The 15,820-nt window shown below is 50.3% G+C and overlaps 8 protein-coding genes across 8 annotated transcripts; 4 read left to right on the plus strand and 4 right to left on the minus strand.

Moving 5' to 3' along the window:
* Positions 1-153: 153 nt before the first annotated feature.
* BDZ99DRAFT_467792 (protocatechuate-dioxygenase subunit beta) lies at positions 154-1,549 on the plus strand. The gene is made up of 2 exons (XM_033721099.1): positions 154-421; positions 481-1,549. Exons 1-2 carry the CDS (start codon positions 379-381, stop codon positions 1,485-1,487), a joined length of 1,050 nt encoding a protein of 349 aa, XP_033571049.1. The 5' UTR covers positions 154-378; the 3' UTR covers positions 1,488-1,549.
* Positions 1,550-1,627: 78 nt separating this feature from the next.
* BDZ99DRAFT_452629 (uncharacterized protein) lies at positions 1,628-3,882 on the minus strand. The gene is made up of 3 exons (XM_033718285.1): positions 3,767-3,882; positions 2,761-3,711; positions 1,628-2,686 (listed from the first exon to the last, which is right to left on the minus strand). The coding sequence occupies exons 1-3, from the start codon at positions 3,827-3,829 to the stop codon at positions 1,652-1,654; spliced, it is 2,049 nt and encodes a 682-aa protein (XP_033571050.1). The 5' UTR covers positions 3,830-3,882; the 3' UTR covers positions 1,628-1,651.
* A 697-nt stretch (positions 3,883-4,579) lies between these two features.
* On the plus strand, positions 4,580-6,346 carry BDZ99DRAFT_511827 (putative N-carbamoyl-L-amino acid hydrolase; the record flags this gene model as incomplete). Its single annotated transcript, XM_033724582.1, has 5 exons — positions 4,580-4,710; positions 4,759-4,778; positions 5,060-5,715; positions 5,771-6,213; positions 6,262-6,346. The coding sequence occupies 5 exons, from the start codon at positions 4,580-4,582 to the stop codon at positions 6,341-6,343; spliced, it is 1,332 nt and encodes a 443-aa protein (XP_033571051.1).
* A 218-nt stretch (positions 6,347-6,564) lies between these two features.
* BDZ99DRAFT_452636 (uncharacterized protein) lies at positions 6,565-8,237 on the minus strand (the record flags this gene model as incomplete). The annotated part of the gene is made up of 5 exons (XM_033718286.1): positions 6,565-6,648; positions 6,700-6,900; positions 6,958-7,576; positions 7,633-7,941; positions 7,993-8,237. The coding sequence occupies 5 exons, from the start codon at positions 8,235-8,237 to the stop codon at positions 6,565-6,567; spliced, it is 1,458 nt and encodes a 485-aa protein (XP_033571052.1).
* Positions 8,238-8,992: 755 nt separating this feature from the next.
* Positions 8,993-10,462, minus strand: BDZ99DRAFT_452639 (putative monooxygenase; the record flags this gene model as incomplete). The annotated part of the gene is made up of 3 exons (XM_033718287.1): positions 8,993-9,388; positions 9,451-10,275; positions 10,324-10,462. The coding sequence occupies 3 exons, from the start codon at positions 10,460-10,462 to the stop codon at positions 9,036-9,038; spliced, it is 1,317 nt and encodes a 438-aa protein (XP_033571053.1). The 3' UTR covers positions 8,993-9,035.
* A 362-nt stretch (positions 10,463-10,824) lies between these two features.
* On the plus strand, positions 10,825-12,831 carry BDZ99DRAFT_546055 (uncharacterized protein; the record flags this gene model as incomplete). The annotated part of the gene is made up of 3 exons (XM_033726863.1): positions 10,825-10,935; positions 10,987-11,042; positions 11,091-12,831. The coding sequence occupies 3 exons, from the start codon at positions 10,825-10,827 to the stop codon at positions 12,829-12,831; spliced, it is 1,908 nt and encodes a 635-aa protein (XP_033571054.1).
* Positions 12,832-12,843: 12 nt separating this feature from the next.
* Positions 12,844-14,485, minus strand: BDZ99DRAFT_511830 (oxidoreductase; the record flags this gene model as incomplete). The annotated part of the gene is made up of 4 exons (XM_033724583.1): positions 14,003-14,485; positions 13,203-13,935; positions 13,031-13,149; positions 12,844-12,975 (listed from the first exon to the last, which is right to left on the minus strand). Exons 1-4 carry the CDS (start codon positions 14,021-14,023, stop codon positions 12,844-12,846), a joined length of 1,005 nt encoding a protein of 334 aa, XP_033571055.1. The 5' UTR covers positions 14,024-14,485.
* A 359-nt stretch (positions 14,486-14,844) lies between these two features.
* On the plus strand, positions 14,845-15,468 carry BDZ99DRAFT_546056 (uncharacterized protein; the record flags this gene model as incomplete). The annotated part of the gene is made up of 1 exon (XM_033726864.1): positions 14,845-15,468. One exon carries the CDS (start codon positions 14,845-14,847, stop codon positions 15,466-15,468), a length of 624 nt encoding a protein of 207 aa, XP_033571056.1.
* Positions 15,469-15,820: the final 352 nt, after the last annotated feature.

Genomic DNA, 15,820 nt, shown 5'->3' on the forward strand with positions numbered 1-15,820 from the left:
GGCACGCCCTGCAGGAATGTTACATACTGCCCCACTCCTGATGCCCCGCCATAAGTTATGCTTAGAAGCCGGGGTCTACTAGTGTCGGACATCCCCTATCGATCCAGCCCCTGGTCGCAACAACGCGCTTTCTGCGAGCGAACGCGAAAAATGTCTGGAGATGTTACCGATGGGTCAGGCGGTTTTTCTTATCGTGTTCGGCATGCGTGCGGAGTCAGTGTAGTCCTAAGGAGAATATTTCAGTGTTCCAGCTCTTCTTGGTTTCTTTGGTATAGTTATTTGAACTTTAGTTGAGAAACAATCTTTCCACGTCTCAACCTCATACCTCTTCCATATCCACCTTCCTTTCTCTTTACCCTCATCTTCACATAAGGCATCATGGGTAAAATCGTAGCAGCTGTCGGCCTCTCCCACGCGCCTGGTAAGCTTCTCCATCCTCAAATCCTCCCATAGGCCTGTGACTGACTTCATACCCTCCAGGCGCGCTCGCCTTCCCCGAGACTGCCACTTCAGAAGCCCGCGAGCGCACCGAGAAAGCTACCAGAGATCTAGGCATCAGCCTGGAAGCAGCAAAACCAGACATCATCTTCGCCTTTCTCGACGACCATTTCGAAAACTTCTACCGCAACCTCATGCCCACCATCGCCGTCAGCGTCGCCGAAACCCACGTCGGCCCCGCGGACCAGTGGATGGAAACCCTCCGCATCCCCAAGAAAACACATTTCCCCGGCAACCCAAAAGTCGCGGAACACCTCATCCACTCGCTGGTGGAAGATGGGTTTGATGTTGCGCGGACGGGGACGGTGGAGTACGGGAACAACCTCATGATGCCGTGGGTGCTCATGCGGCCGGAGCTAGAGAACGTGGCGATCATCCCGATTTTCCTGAACGTGTTCACGCCGCCGTTGATGAAGTACTCGCGAGCGTTTGCGCTGGGGGAGGCGTGTCGGAAAGCGGCATTGGCGCTGCCGGACGAGACGCGGGTCGCGTTCATGTGTACGGGCGGTCTGTCGCATTGGCCGCCGTACTGGAGCCCCACACAAGCCGGCGACCCACCCTCAGACCCGTTCCTGGCGCTGATGAAGAAGTTCCAGACCGAGGGGAAGCCGGTGTTGAAGGAGCATCCGGATTTGCTGGCTAGGTTGGATGACTATGAGATCGAGATGGCGAAGAAGAACGAGTACCCGTTGAACTCGAAACATCCGCTTGTCAATTGGGAGTGGGATCGAGGGTTCTTGGATAAATTCTGTGCGGGAGATGGGAAGTGGTTGAGCGAGTTGACGTATGCGGAGGTAGAGGAGGAGGCGGGGCATGGTGGGCATGAGGTGCTGAACTGGGTGGCGCTTTCTGGGGCTATGAATAGCAGCAAGGCGAAGATGCTGCTGTATGAGCCGGTCGTTGAGTGGATTTGTGGGATGGCTTATGTCGATTTTGAGGTTGGCAAGACGACCAACGGGGCGACGAACGGTACGAACGGTGCGCATTAACTACAACGGTCAGTCTTTTTTAGTGTACTAGTCGAAAACAATAATGCGTATTTCATACGAGCTTTTGGATAACAATTTCCATAGCTGCTTCGAGCTCTGTGGAGCCATAGCGTTAAGAATTGTGAAGTCATGTCGATACTAACGTCCTCTTATCTCATTCATCGTCAAAAGACTAGTCCTAGATCATCCAAACGGAGAGTATGATCCGACAGCGCAGTACCGGGCGTCCCATTCCCATCTACAACCTGCGCGTTTGCCCCCATATCAAAGAAGCCCTGGTCGATATCAAAGAGACTGAAATCAAAAGTTTCGAAATCTTCCACGTGCCTACTCCCAAACCTTAATTTGTCGAGATGGGCTGGGCCTGGGTAAAGCAGACGCATGAGCTCCACATCTTGCGCAGGGTCCAGCCCAGCCTCCGGATTCGACATCGGAGAAAACACAAACGCCAAAAGCGGACCAAGCATTCGTTCATATACGCCGGCGTGATTCGATACCTCGGACCACCCTTGCGACGCTATGCTGAGGAAGTTTGTAGTAAATATCTTGGTCATGTCGAAGATTTGGCTAGGATTGTACTTCTGCGTAATGCTGTCTTGGCCGTGCCTCAAGCAAAATAGAAGCACCATGGCTGTCTCGAGTGTATGGTGGGCCGACATCCAGGGACGGCGAAAGAAACCAGAGAGGATGTGCTCACGATGGCTCCGGGCAGATAATGCTGCAGCCTCAAAGGCGACCAAGAGGCTCCGCTGTGATGGCATTGGTGTTCTTCCGGATGGTCGGTGAAGCATAGTAAGGCCGCGTGCTAATGCGAACTCTACGAGCTCGCTATTGCTGGCTTCAGCCTTTGATTTTTCGTACCATGCTTGAAGCTTCTTCTCCATATTCTGCAACCAATCTTCCCAGGACATGCCCTCGGGTAAGGGCTGTCCTTGGAAATGGATCTGGATCATCTCTGATTGAAGTTGATGATAGTGGATTTGATCTAAGAAAGGCCTAGAACTCAATCCAGTGACATCGTCATCCAGATTGGGGAATTGGGTGTTGATGGCGGCGTCCGGAATTGAAAGCGGTCTTTGAAGAGCAGCACATACGCTGCGATCGATACAATATGCACTCCAGAAGACGCTACGTCTAAGGTTCAAAGTTGTAGTATCCATTCCGTAGGTTTCAGGAGACTCTCTATGGAGTCCGAGCTCCTGAAGTTGAAGCGGTTAGCTCATTGTACATACCTCTGGTAGAAATCTGCTCAAAGAGGTTGAAGAAGACTCACTAATGCCGACCGCATGACCGCACCCGATAATATCCATACATTAGCTGAGCGAGGGTTGATTGTCGCATATAGAAGAATTAAGAGATTCATTTGAATCCCCGTAAAATCTGAAGAGACACCCGGCTGACTAGGAAGATGGCGGATCCCTTCTTCGAAAAGCGAAGATGAGAGAGACATGCATCGCGACTCGTGCCCACCCTTCGCGCTACCGAGCGTGACAGATATTGCTAAAATTAAGTAGATAACCAGGAACCCATGGTCAGGCATGACCAAACAACTTTGGGAATCCTGTTCACTGGTTTGCAGGAAGTTTGTTACGTGCCTTAGCTGGTCCCAGATATTTGGCTCGTGCAGAAATGGAAATTGAGGGAGCACTCCCTGAACATATTTATTCACTAGACTTTGGATGATCTCAATTGGGATACTGCGTAGGACTCGTGTCTCAACAACCTGGGCTTGAATGGAAACTGCGTTCGGACTAACGCTATTCCTTTGCAGGTCGTTCACGTTCGTCACAGCCGTGCTCGAAGATGGAGTGAGGCCCATTCTCACTCTTGAAACTAGATCTGTCAGTCCCGATCCGTAGGGCAAAGTGGCAGATATCATAGATTGCAGCTCTCGGCTATTCATGATTGAGGAAGTCAGAGGATCCTGTGACGGGACTGGTGGAGGTTCCGGTATACTCATGACCCAACGAGGGCTACTATCGATAAGTGGGCCATTGAGTTGATCTCCAGATGAGTCTTGGTTGAATTGGAGTAGGATATCAGATGCGTTGAGGGCATCAAGATGACCTCCTTTGGCAAGCTCTGTCTCCAATCGTGCAATCTCATGCTCGAGGTGCCTTACGATGCTGCGAGGGACCTCAGTGGAAGAGATAGTCACACTGAAGCCGGTACATGTGGTCTTTGCTCTTAGACATGGAGTGCAGGCTGGGAGCTTGCGGTCACACTAGGTGTTGTTAGAGGGGAAACTTCGGACGCATTACAGAGAGGAATGTACGCGCCTTGGTCTTTCGCCTTCTGCATCTTCCACAACTGAGCACACTCCTCGAGCATTCGGTCGACATAATTTCTTGCGGACTTGACCGCCATCAAGCCTTGAGCGTCCATGGTCGCAGAGGGGTAAGGAAAAGTACGAGGAGAGGTGGAGTCTCGGGACGCGCAGACGGTCCGAAAGTTAGCGTACCTGACTCAGGTCAAAGGCGGAGCTTATCAGCAGCTATCGGCTTGACTTCCGATCGGGCCTTTTGTATGGATGCGGAAAGGAAGCCAGAGCGCTGTTCTCCGAAGCTTTGCATTTCTCGATGGTGCACAAATCCACTCGAAATCGATCATTCTAAAGTGTAACTGGAATCTGATCACGTGATGGCACGTGATGGAGCTGCGAGATCATCAAACAACGCAAAATCATTGGAACTGCTCCGTTGAAACATGTTTCCTTTTGTTTGGAGGACTTCAGTAAACTTTCAAGCTTCTCGTCATTATACCACTTTCCTAGGTCAAACAGTCTCTCTTGTCACCCATCAGCATCGTTGTATTGTTTCAACTTAAAGATTCAAGGGGATAGAACATACTAGCGTCTCCTTGCTGAAGGAGCGTTGCCGCGATTCGGTCCTCGTGTTTGCATGCAGGGTCAACAACGGTACCGCTCTTCTCCGGGAGCGCCCTGGAGGCCTCGGTGTCACTATTAGGTAAAGTAATGAGGACTAGTTAAGCCGTTACGGTCATTCTTTGATCGCGGGGTGTTCTTCTTTGCTTTCTACGATCGTTTTCTCTCGAACTTACGTTTTGCAGCTCAGTCTTCTCATTCTTTCATCATGGCTACCTCTGTGTCTGTCGAACTGCCAGCTAGCATCCAACTACCAACTCTCTCTGCTAAGTATGAACATTTACGAGTCAATGCCTTGCGTACAAACGCGACATTGGAAGCAGCATGTGCTTGGGGAAAGTGAGTAATGCATCAATTTAGTTCAATATCTCTATTGACACCATTCAGTACCCCAGATGGCGGCATGAGTAAGTCTCCCCCATAGGCTTCTTTGAACAACAAGTGGCAGTCCACAAATCTGTGGTTTCAACATAAGTCTTTCGCCTTCAGGTACACACTACTTTTGTGCTTGTTTAAGCTTGCCTGGCACCGCTTGACGCCCTCTGGCATGTTATCAAAACTGTAAAAGCGCCAATTTTGGCAAGTCTAACAGCTCTCCGGGCTACCTCAGACGGCGGTGGACTGCCACTTCATGTTCAACGAAGCCTGCCTCTCAAAGTTCCATAACCCTGATTTTCATATTATAAAGACCGCCTCGCCTCTAATGACGATGACAAACGCGTCCGGGACTGGTTCATCGCTGAGACTTCTAAACTCGGCTGCCACCACAAGATCGATGCCATGGGCAACATATTCGCCATCCGGCCCGGCCAAAACAATGCCCTTGCCCCCATCGGCCTCGGTTCCCACCTTGATACCCAGCCCACGGGGGGCAAGTATGACGGCATTTTAGGCGTTGTCTCCGCTATGGAAGTTCTCCAGACCATACACGAGAACAACATCACTACCTACGCGCCCCTCGCCGTCATCGATTGGACCAATGAAGAGGGCGCCCGCTTCCCGCCCGCAATGCTGTGCTCGGGTGTCTGGGGTGGCGCGTTCACGACGGAGTATGGGCACTCGCGGACGGATCCAGAGGGGAGGACGTTGAAAGCGGAGTTAGAGCGAATTGGGTATTTGGGAGAGACAGAGTGTTCGTTTCAGGCGAATCCGTTGACGGCGCATTTCGAGGTGCATATTGAGCAGGGGCCAGTGCTAGACCAGGCGGAGGAAGCGGCCGCGGTGGTGAAGGGGGTGCAGTCGATTAGGTGGTATAATCTAGGGTTAGTAGGGAGGGAGGCGCATACAGGGACGACGCCGATGGATAGGCGGAGTGATGCATTGTTGGGGGCTGCGAAGATGATTGTGAGTTTATCGCAGGCTTACAATAGACCAATTGCTGACTTCTACACCAATCTAGGTCGAAACCAACCGCTTCGTTACGGAAGGCGAAATAGCTGCTCGAGGCGGTCGTGCCACGATCGCAGTGATCAATTCGTCGCCGCAGAGCATAAACACCATTGCCGGCCATGTGGATTTCGGACTCGACATCCGAGCACCTGCAGACTCCGACGTCGAGCTCATCGAGGCGATGTGCCGTAAAAGGTTTGCAGAGATTTGCGACGAAATCGGCCTCGAAATGACTTTTGACAACTTCTGGGTCTCCACGGCCGTGAACTTCGACCCTACGATGATCGAGTGCGTCAGGAGTTCTGCCCGAGAGATTGGATGCATGACGGAGTTGGTAAGTGGAGCAGGGCACGACAGTGTTTACACGAACAAGAAGGTTCCGACTGCTATGATCTTCGTGCGTTGTCGTGATGGTGTCAGTCATAATCCAGCTGAGTATACGAGACCAGAGGAGTAAGTTATGCCCTTCTCACTTTTAAAGCCTTTCTAATATCAAAACAGTTGCGCTGCTGGTGCTCAGGTGCTTCTGGGTGCGTATCTGCGATATGACGATTATCTCAGGAGGGCAGCGGCAAAGATGTAGAACTCTAGGCATCGTGTTTTTCGTAGCATGGTCGGGAGCATCGCATTGTTTCCGTACAATCTGCATTTCCATCAAGTTTTCTGATCATGAAGTGGATTGTTGTGCCGTTGTGGAGGGCACTTAGATGCAATTGATATATGAAGGCATTATTATTCAATAAGGCGCTTGCGCCAATGTGCTCTATCATCTACTAAAGCTATTTCCATGGTATCTTCAACATCCTAACGTCCAACTAACTTCAACTCTAAAAGGCGCAACGGAGCGTATACTATAGCTGCCCAGGACATGGCAAGCGGGATTCCCAGCTACATCAGATTAGTAAACGGACCTTAAAGCTTCTGGGAAGGAATACTTACATCAGCACCATTACCAACAAGCTTCGCGATAGGACCAGTGTAGTAAGTCTGGTACATCCCCATCACAGCACCTACCCATCCAACGGCGAAGCCGACGAAAGCAGCGTAGCCGATAGGCAGAGCCGACTTCACATTCCAGTGGGACCAGTTGTAGCCGGACTTGCGACGGAAGATCCACTGCTCTTCAATAGTCATAGCGACCTGCGAAAGACGTTAGAATATGGTCTGATACAGAAGGAACACGCGGATCGAACTTACCCAGCCCACAGTCCAGTACCCAATAATGCTCAAAAAGTTGATGAAGATCGAGAACAAATGATCACGACCACCAATTGCGCAGGCGGTATAAATGATGACCGTTACTGTGCTCCAGATGGGTTGCGGAACCTTAGCGAACCACCGTCCAAACATCTGCCAGTTGAGAGCAGCGGCATATGTCCCGGGAATGTTGTTGGCCGTGACGCAGATGGCGAGGATGACGGCGCAGAATTTGCCAAAGTTGCCTAGGGGTGCGAATGCCTCGACGATGAGGGCGCCAACGCCGTGGTTTGAGAAAGCGGCAGCGAAGTCAGGGTTGTTAGTGAGTCCGCTGCCGAGACCGATGCCTAGGAACTCGATGAACAGCTTACCGAAGACCATTCCGCACGTTGTCATGGCGAAGACTATGTATTTGTTGGTCTGGGGTGGGTAGTAAGAGTAGTAGTCGGCTGCTGCGGAGGTCCATCCAAGGGGCCCGGAGGCAGTAAGGAAGAAATAACTCAGTCGATTACCAGCGAGAACCGCACCAGAGCCAGCACTAGATGTATTGATGTCGAATTTAGGGCCAGCAACGCCAATGAGGATGAATAGAGATATGACAGTTGGAGCCCAGACGTAGCTAGATAGATCAACTTCATGTTTTCACAGGAATCGGGATTCGGGGAAAGCTATCACCTTTCAAACTTGTGGAACCACTTGATACCAAAGGTTGCGACAACCCAAGAGATCAGGGCGCAGACAATAATACCCGCGATCACTGACAGGCCGTGGCCATTAACAGCGCTCAGAATTAGACCTCCGACCAAGCAATCAATGACTCCATAGCCAAGCTCAATGACTAAATTGAGCAAAACGCAAAGCTTTGAAGGCCACCATCCCATGGTGTACTTAGCGATGATCAGTGTCCGCAAACCTGACTGGGGTCCAAAGGAAGAGAGGTATCCAGAACACATAGCACCAAATATGGTCCCGAACATGCAGCATCTGATCATTTATCAGTTCAGTGAGCATCCAATTTTCGAAGCATATGCTTACATTATAGAATCAGTGAAACCCAATCCATAAGCCACAGGACCCAAGATTCCCAAAGTCATCTGGTTGGCGGTGCAGTTGATCGAAAACCACATAACAAACATGTGGACGTAATCGCCTGTCACCACTTTCCTCGCCCGCAACTCCTCCGGAACTCGCGTGATACCTTGACTCTCAACGCCTAGGGCCTTATCCATTCGACCAGACCATCGTTGGAGCTTGTTTTGTTGCGCAATGGGGTCACCCATTTCCTCCACGCCGCCCTCGCGGACGCTCGACAATGAACTGACCGGCTCGATGACCTTTTCGTCCATTATGGAAGTATGAAGATAATTGACTGAAAGAAATTACGAAGAAATAATTCCGTTCGTAACTGAAGATATGTTCGATTCGGGTCTAAATGATTGATCCTTCAAGATGTTTATCACTTACTCCGCGGTTCACATAAATAAGGCGCTAGGAAAGGTGGGCGCGGTACGCCGATCCAATCCTTGAAATGATAAAGCTTGCGACGGGACTGTGCGCACCTGGGAGTCGCTATCTGGAATGGTCAGGAGATCAGGACGATAAAGATGGCGACAGAGTCATGCCCAGCTAGCTCTGATACGCCCATACCTAGCAGATCAAAGTTCGATGGATTTGGAGGACGCGGATGTCCGCGCTAATCGGCCCTAATTCCCGAACACCTCTCTCACGGTATCTGGGTAGCTTGACAGCCGGATCAGGACCCAGGGCACTGGTAAATCAGTGCGAATGCGGGGTGGTTCTAGGCCTTTCTAAAGTATTGCAATATTAGTCTGTAAAGTCTTCGGAAAATCGTATAGTGGGGTGCTTCAAGCAAGCGCTGTCCTCTTTAATTGCCATACCACTATCAGCGCCTGGGGATAGCCCAGTCGAGCCGCTGGTGGGTACTGGACATTCGCATCATAGCTCAGATGCTGTCCTTACAAACCTCGTCACATCACGCTTCCCAAACTCATGATAGATGAAACGGGTGTGCAGAGGGTAACAGACTAATAATATCCTAGTGGTGCGATATCGCGTTGCTATACCACTCTTGCTACTTGTGGAATGGAACTTGCCGTGGAGGTCTTCGATTCATCCGACGCATCGACGGCGCTCAACCTGTTCGAAAGCTCTGCGAGAAGGTCGTACTCCATCACCCATCGCATACGTTCTGCTACAGCGCCTGGCGAAAACGTCTGGCTCCAAAGCTCCTCCGGAATATCTGCACTCGCTAGCTTTCCAGTCTCGTAGCTAGTCTTCGTGATTTTATCCGTTCGCGGCTTTCTGAGATCTTGGAAAAATTGAAATGCACCTTCGGTGTCTGCCGATTGCCAATTACTCAAGACTTGTGCCAGTGCAAATCCAGACTCGATTGCCATGCAAGCTCCTTGACCTAAAATGAACGTGGTTAGAGAACATCGTGTGAGAATGAGACAACGCTAGAATATTTCCTACCTTGATGTGGAAGAGTCGAGTGAACAGAGTCGCCAATCAATATGATTCCAGATTTCTGCCAGCTCTGGGCGGAGTACCACTTGGGCGTTGGGTCTCGAACATACAAAGTTTGTTTCAAGATCTTGCCGTCCTCTGCTCCTTTCCGCAGACCATGTATGATCTCTTGGACTGCAGGGCTCCAGTCCTTGACGTGCTCGTAAAGATCATCAACAGGCGCCTTCGCCAGCCAGCTCTCGGATGTCCATCCTTCAAGGGGCTCGGTCATGAATCCGATTATGCCAACTCGGTCCGTTTTTGACTCTTCATTTCCAATAGGAAGGGTAAGAACATGCCGCTGCGGCCCTCGGAAGTTGACCGTTTTCCGTAGAAGTTCAGCGGTTTCCTGAGTCAAGTCATCGTAGGCCACGTAGCCACGATACACCATTTGGCCGGAGTAAATGGGCTCGTCGGTGAAACCGAGATGCTGCCGCACTCTGGATTTGATTCCGTCGCAACCAACAACTATGTCTGCTTTGGATTCCGTTCCATCTTGGAATTTTATCGTGTAGCAGTCGTCTGTCTCGTCGCGTTCGACGGCTACCAGCCGCTTCCCTTTACTTATCTTGGAATCCGGAACCTTCTTCTTCAGGACCTCTACCAAATGCGCACGATGAATTTGCCGCGATCGAGGCTCACCAAATTCTTCGATCTGTCCCAGGTATTCTTCAGTTCGGTAATGTCTGTACTCCATGTAACTTGGCGGGTTGCGAGAGGAGCTCCAGAGCATGTCATCCTTCAATCCAAATGCATCAAGTACACGATTAGCGTTGCGAGTGATGTTGACACCTTTATAAATTTAGCGCAAGCTTCTGTGACCCGACGCTTGAAACTTACCAGCTCCAACTTCGGTAAACTCAGGGGCGGCCTCGTAGAGGTGCATATTTTCCAAGCCAGCATACAAAGCCGAGTTCATGAAAGCCATTCCTCCAATGCCACCCCCAATGACTGCTATCCTCTGCCCTCGGAGAGCCATGGCGTGCGAGTATTGGTGGAAAGAGGAGCGGTTCCGTAGGCGCTTCTATCGTCAATATAGGTATAATGAACACCTTTGAGGCCCCTGTCGATACCTTCTTGTGAGGACATCTTGGCTATTGTACATTAGTGATAGAACAAGTCCTACTTCCGATGGGCTAGTGGGGTGAGGGCTGGAGCGCTCATCGCCGACACGAAGGTTTTCGGAGGCTGAAGCGTGCGGGGCGAGAAACGACACCAGCTTTCGACATGACTCGTGAGAGGACGGAGGATATCCGACCACCGCGTCGGCCCCGCCGCCTTTTACCACCACTCTCACCGTTGTTCTCCGATACGGTTGCTTTGCAGTTTCCTTGTACGTGGATGTCGACGTCAAGAGAGCTTATTCAGCAGCTTCTTTCAACCTGCCAGAGATGTAGGCGTTTGAGGAGAAAATGCGATACGCTACTGCCGGACTGCAGGCTGTGCCGCAAGGTCCGTTCATCAACCGATAGTCATACCTATTGACTGACTTCTTTGCAAAAGGCTGGCGTAGAGTGTTATCACTTCGACCACGCACTACAGCAATCACTACCGCGAGCGTAAGCACCACGTAAACCCCTATTGTCCTGTTTTAACTCATATTCTAGTTACGTCCATTCTCTCCTTGCCCGTTTGGAGCATCTCGAGGCTGTAAAACGCACTATCGATGGATCTTCTGACCAGCAGGATGTTCCCCGCCCTGTGCTGCCCAATACTCCAACATCAGACCACCCCTTTCCCCACCCACCCCCATCCCAACCCTCTCAGGTGGATAATCGAGAGCGTGTTCCCCAAAGCGTCCAGTATGACCCATACTTGAAGCGCGATCAGACAGACACGTTCGATAAACATTTCATCATCCCGTCAGCCGCTGGCAGATCACGTTTCTTCGGCGCGAGCTCCGTATTCACCATCTCTGTCGAACTCTTCCGTCATGCCATAACGACTGGTCTCCTTCCAGAAGGCTCCTTGGATCTTCCCATATCACGATATAATGATAAGGAAGAATGTGCGGATACTTTGGCCATACGCTTCAACCACCAAGCTCAAGCCGAGTCCGTAAGGGAATTGTGCAGATTCTATTTTGTCACCTCGAACGTTCTGTATGGATTCGTGGATGAACATCTAGCGGCAAATGACGTCGAAGTGTATCTTGATCTAAGAGGTAATCCTCTTCTCAATCCACAAGATCTACGAGGTGTGGAAGCGCATCAGTACTTTCGGGTGAGTATGATGTGTGCTATCTCATGCTCCACCCAGGCTCGACATCGACACAGGCGGCTTGTAGAGGGCATGGCATACTACAAAAACGCTCTAGATTGTGTCGAGGAAGTCACTTCGGAAGTGACACCAGCATCCCTACAGGCCCTGCTTCTCCTTTCTATCTTCTGCCTCTTCCAACCCCGAAAGGGTGATATCTGGAAACTGCTTGACTACGCATGCAGGCTAAGCGTAGAGCTGGGTTACCATACCGAGCAGCAAGTGGAAGTAGAGACTGAGGCACAAAAGAGGCTACGTCGGTCGACATTTTGGGGACTCTATGCAATCGAACGAATTGTCGGCCAGCTCTTCGGGCGTGGTTCTGACCTCCCCGAACCTATCATTACGACTGAATACCCTCGCAGTCTTTCCGCTATCGACAGCATGGATCAAGCCTCTGTACAGCCGATATCAATCGCACATCATTACAGGCTAGTTTATCTGCGGTCTGAGATATTCCGGGATCTTTATATGCCCGCGGACCCTCCTCAATTCGAATTTGACTGGTATCGCGATCGTTTCAGTACGCTTCACCTTTGGCGACAAGAGCATCTAGTCTCCGACGATGATTTGGCAGGACCTGGAACTATTAGCTGCGACGTCGGCTATAATTCCACGATTTGCTTCTTGTTCCAGCCACTCTTGCTTGTCGCAATTCGAACTACGACAATGAATCGAAATGACTCGTCGACGGACTTCAAAGCGGTACCGCAGGATAATTACTGGTCAGCTTGTGCATTGATCCGAACATATGAGAAAGTTATTCGCGCTCCCGAAAAGTCAATATTGGGCGCGTATCCAATGACGTTTCTCTCCGCACACTATATCTACCTTGCTGGCATTACATTAATGGCTCATGCTCTTCTTGCGATTGACAGCAGAGTGCCGATCTTGAAACCAATGCTACAGCTTGGAGAGACACCAGAAATTGGCTCGCTGGACCTCACTAACTTCTACGAGATCTCGAACTCTTGCCTAATATTGCTGTCCTTTTGTGCAGAAAGATGGACGGGAATGGAGGGAATGCTTTATTCATTCAAGAAGCTTTCCGACAAAATCATCCCAGCCCTTCTCAGAAGACAACCCTGAGGATTTCCTAGGTCAGTATGTGGCTGTGAGCCGATTCACTATCCATTCGCCTGGGTATACTGGGGAATACTTTTTCGGCCTCTGCTCGTCGAAGCAAGTTTCAATTGTGTTTACCAGGCGGTCGTGGTCCGGATGTGCGAAGTACTACAGGCTCCGTAAGTTATTCCGCTTTCGACGGCAATGGCACAGCAAACCTTACTGCGATAGAGTAACGCGCAGAGAACGAGCCATCATCGGTAGTCGGCGCGCTAGGTGGCGACACCACCCGGTGGTTCGTTGATTTGATAACATCATTGGTCCATATCTGCAACATATCCCCTAGCAGTCATTATCAGCAAAACATTCTACTGCAGACAGCGAACACTACCCACCTGAATTTATCACAATCGCTCCTTCGATCGGCTCGACATCTTGCCACTCGCCCTCAGGTGTTCGAATCTGCAACCCACCACTCATATCCTGGAAAAGCAACGTAATCGTTCCATAATCAGTATGAGATCCTGCTCTTACCGTGCCAGGTTGTGTCAAAACCTCTTTTGATGCGGCGGGATAGTGCAACAGCCGTAGCACGTGGTCACCGGCATTTACGTACTGCTTGAAGAAGTTCTTATCGAGTCCCAACCCCTCCGCCACCGCACAAAGAACCTCATGGTGTAGCTCATCGCAACTCTCGTAGAACTTCCGCATTACCTTGCCGAATTCAGGAACCTCAGTATCTGGATAATGATTCTGCCACGGCTTTGCTGGATAACGACCTGCGTCGCTGCCAATCTCCAAGGACTCTTTTAGGTCTGGAACTGCGGCGCGTAACTTCGCTATCGAAGCTTCGTCTTTGGTATCCAGGTCAAGATTCGTTACTTTTTCAATACCCATGCCAGAATACCCCCGATTGGCCTCCTTGATTACATTCGGGTGCTTCTCTTTGACAGACTTCGGGAGAGCAAAGTATTGTTTGCTCCATTCGAAAGCAGTAGCTGGAGAGAGTCCGCTGTTTGTAAGGTAGAGAAATCCCGAGGTGGTGAAGCCTTTTATGATCTCTGAGACGCACGTGGCCTTCTCTTCCGATGTGCCGTGGAGGTACTTGGAGAAATCTATAAGTGGAATCTGGAATGACGGCTGTGTCTATGTCGGCTACGCTTCCTCTCGCGCAAGAGCCCAGGCAAGCTGTTACCTTTGCATCGGGTTTAGACATCGTCAGCAGAATATCGGCTTTCTTCGTTGTCGGGTTGCTGATAATGCCTTGAACGTTTCGTGCGACGGCAGAACTAGTCCCTAGGCAGGCTATCCATTGTATACATGCGGATCTTGTCCTTGTCGCCAAACTAGGGTCCTGATAAGCTCCTACCAAGCGCGAGCGGTGTTCTCCGATCTTTCTTGAGGGCGATCTAGACTCATCCTACGAAGTAGTGCAGCATTGGTCACGTGAGACATCGCCAGTAGAGTTCGCTCAGGACTTGCTCGACACACATGCAAAAGAACGATGTATACACTCTACCGAATGGGATTCTGGAAATACCTTCGAATAGTGCTCGCCGACACAAGTCCTCAATATCTTCCATTATCATCAAAGGGCCGGGATTGTAATCAGCTAATAGTATGCACATGATATTCGAAAGCAAGCTATGGAGTTGCACGTATAGCATTTCTATAAACCCTGCTATAAATTCATTCATAGTGGCCATGGCAAATTCGTGTTCACAATGCAGGCACGTCAATTGCGACATCTATCGCTTTCGTCAAGGCTACATTGTGATAGTCGAGGTTAACGATGCATGCACATAGGATACATTGTTCACTTACTTCACATATATATCGCTACTTTTCACGCATTACTGAACTCATCCTCCTCCCAATAGTATCTTCATTCTCATTCTCGCTCAATAGCGGCGATCGGTAGGTACTCTCTTAGCAGATGCCATCATTGCCAGCCCACGCACCGTAACGATTAGCACTTTCTCTATAGACGTCTTGGATACCTCCGTCCCGAACACCTCAGCCCCAGCAATAGGAAGCATGAACGACAAGCCTATTGTTGGAACCTCAGGCGGTACCGCTTGGTGGGAAAATCCTACCACGCTAAGCTCTAGGCACTCTGAGCGGCATCAGACTTCAAACTTTGAAGTCACTCCAAGGATGAGAACACCTCGGCCTACCCGCCACGTCCTCGTAAGGGCTCATGAGCTTCCGAGGCCAACTCGGACTCCTCAGAAGGAGCACCGGGCTTATGCAGGCATAAACCCCGCACCACCGAGCCATAAATCCGAGCCTACTAGCCCTCGTGGAGTCCCGGGCTTAATCTACATCGGCCTAGATAAGCATGAAAATGCTAAACGTCCCTATGCCAATGGGCTGACACGTGAGCAAGCCCTCCTTAAATGGCAAGAAATGCGTGAAGAGGGAGCAGAGCGCGCTAAGTCGCGTGCCTCCGTAGTGTCTGCTGATAGACTCAGGTCGTGCCGCTCCGTGGCTAACTCTAGGCCCTTCTACAGTCAGCCAAATGCTACGCAAAGTACTTTTCGCAGTTCATCAACTGTTCTTGCGAAGTCGCCTGATCGCGAGGATGAGGATGTGAAGCGCAAGCTTATGAAGAAGCCGTCGCGAATGCGTATTATCGTGAACAAGATGGGATGCTCATAGATCGGTAAGTGCATCAGAAGCCGCTCACACGTTTCCTAGATTCTGGAGTTTTCTCTGCAATTTTTGCCGGCGCATTGGAGCGTTGTCTTTTCCATTATCATCGAACAAAAAATATGAGACATTTGTCAAACTGCCAAACTCCTATAACCTCTTGATCCTAGGTGAACAAAAAAAATACTCTTGACGTATCTCATTCAGATCATTCTCGTATCTCAAGCCTGTAGTCAAATACTCAGACTCCCCTCTCGCTGATCAAATGCATACTTTTCCTCCCAAATTCTATTTTATTCCATTACCTTGGGTTCATACGATAATCACAGAACCTAGCCGTTCATTATTGTCAATCTAGAAC

This window comes from Mytilinidion resinicola, assembly GCF_010093595.1.
Source record: "Mytilinidion resinicola strain CBS 304.34 unplaced genomic scaffold BDZ99scaffold_24, whole genome shotgun sequence".
In the NCBI taxonomy this organism is placed as follows: Eukaryota; Fungi; Ascomycota; class Dothideomycetes; order Mytilinidiales; family Mytilinidiaceae; genus Mytilinidion; species Mytilinidion resinicola.

What these genes read in the sequence shown, in the direction of transcription:
- BDZ99DRAFT_467792 (XM_033721099.1), top strand. Translation starts at nt 379, where the DNA reads ATGGGTAAAATCGTAGCAGCTGTCGGCCTCTCCCACGCGCCTG. An exon ending in CGGCCTCTCCCACGCGCCTG is followed by an intron (nt 422 to 480) that starts GTAAGCTTCTCC and finishes CATACCCTCCAG; the next exon opens with GCGCGCTCGCCTTCCCCGAG.
- BDZ99DRAFT_452629 (XM_033718285.1), bottom strand. Translation starts at nt 3,829, where the DNA reads ATGTCGACCGAATGCTCGAGGAGTGTGCTCAGTTGTGGAAGATGCAGA. An exon ending in GCAGAAGGCGAAAGACCAAG is followed by an intron (nt 3,712 to 3,766) that starts GCGCGTACATTC and finishes AACAACACCTAG; the next exon opens with TGTGACCGCAAGCTCCCAGC. An exon ending in CGGTCATGCGGTCGGCATTA is followed by an intron (nt 2,687 to 2,760) that starts GTGAGTCTTCTT and finishes CTTCAACTTCAG; the next exon opens with GAGCTCGGACTCCATAGAGA.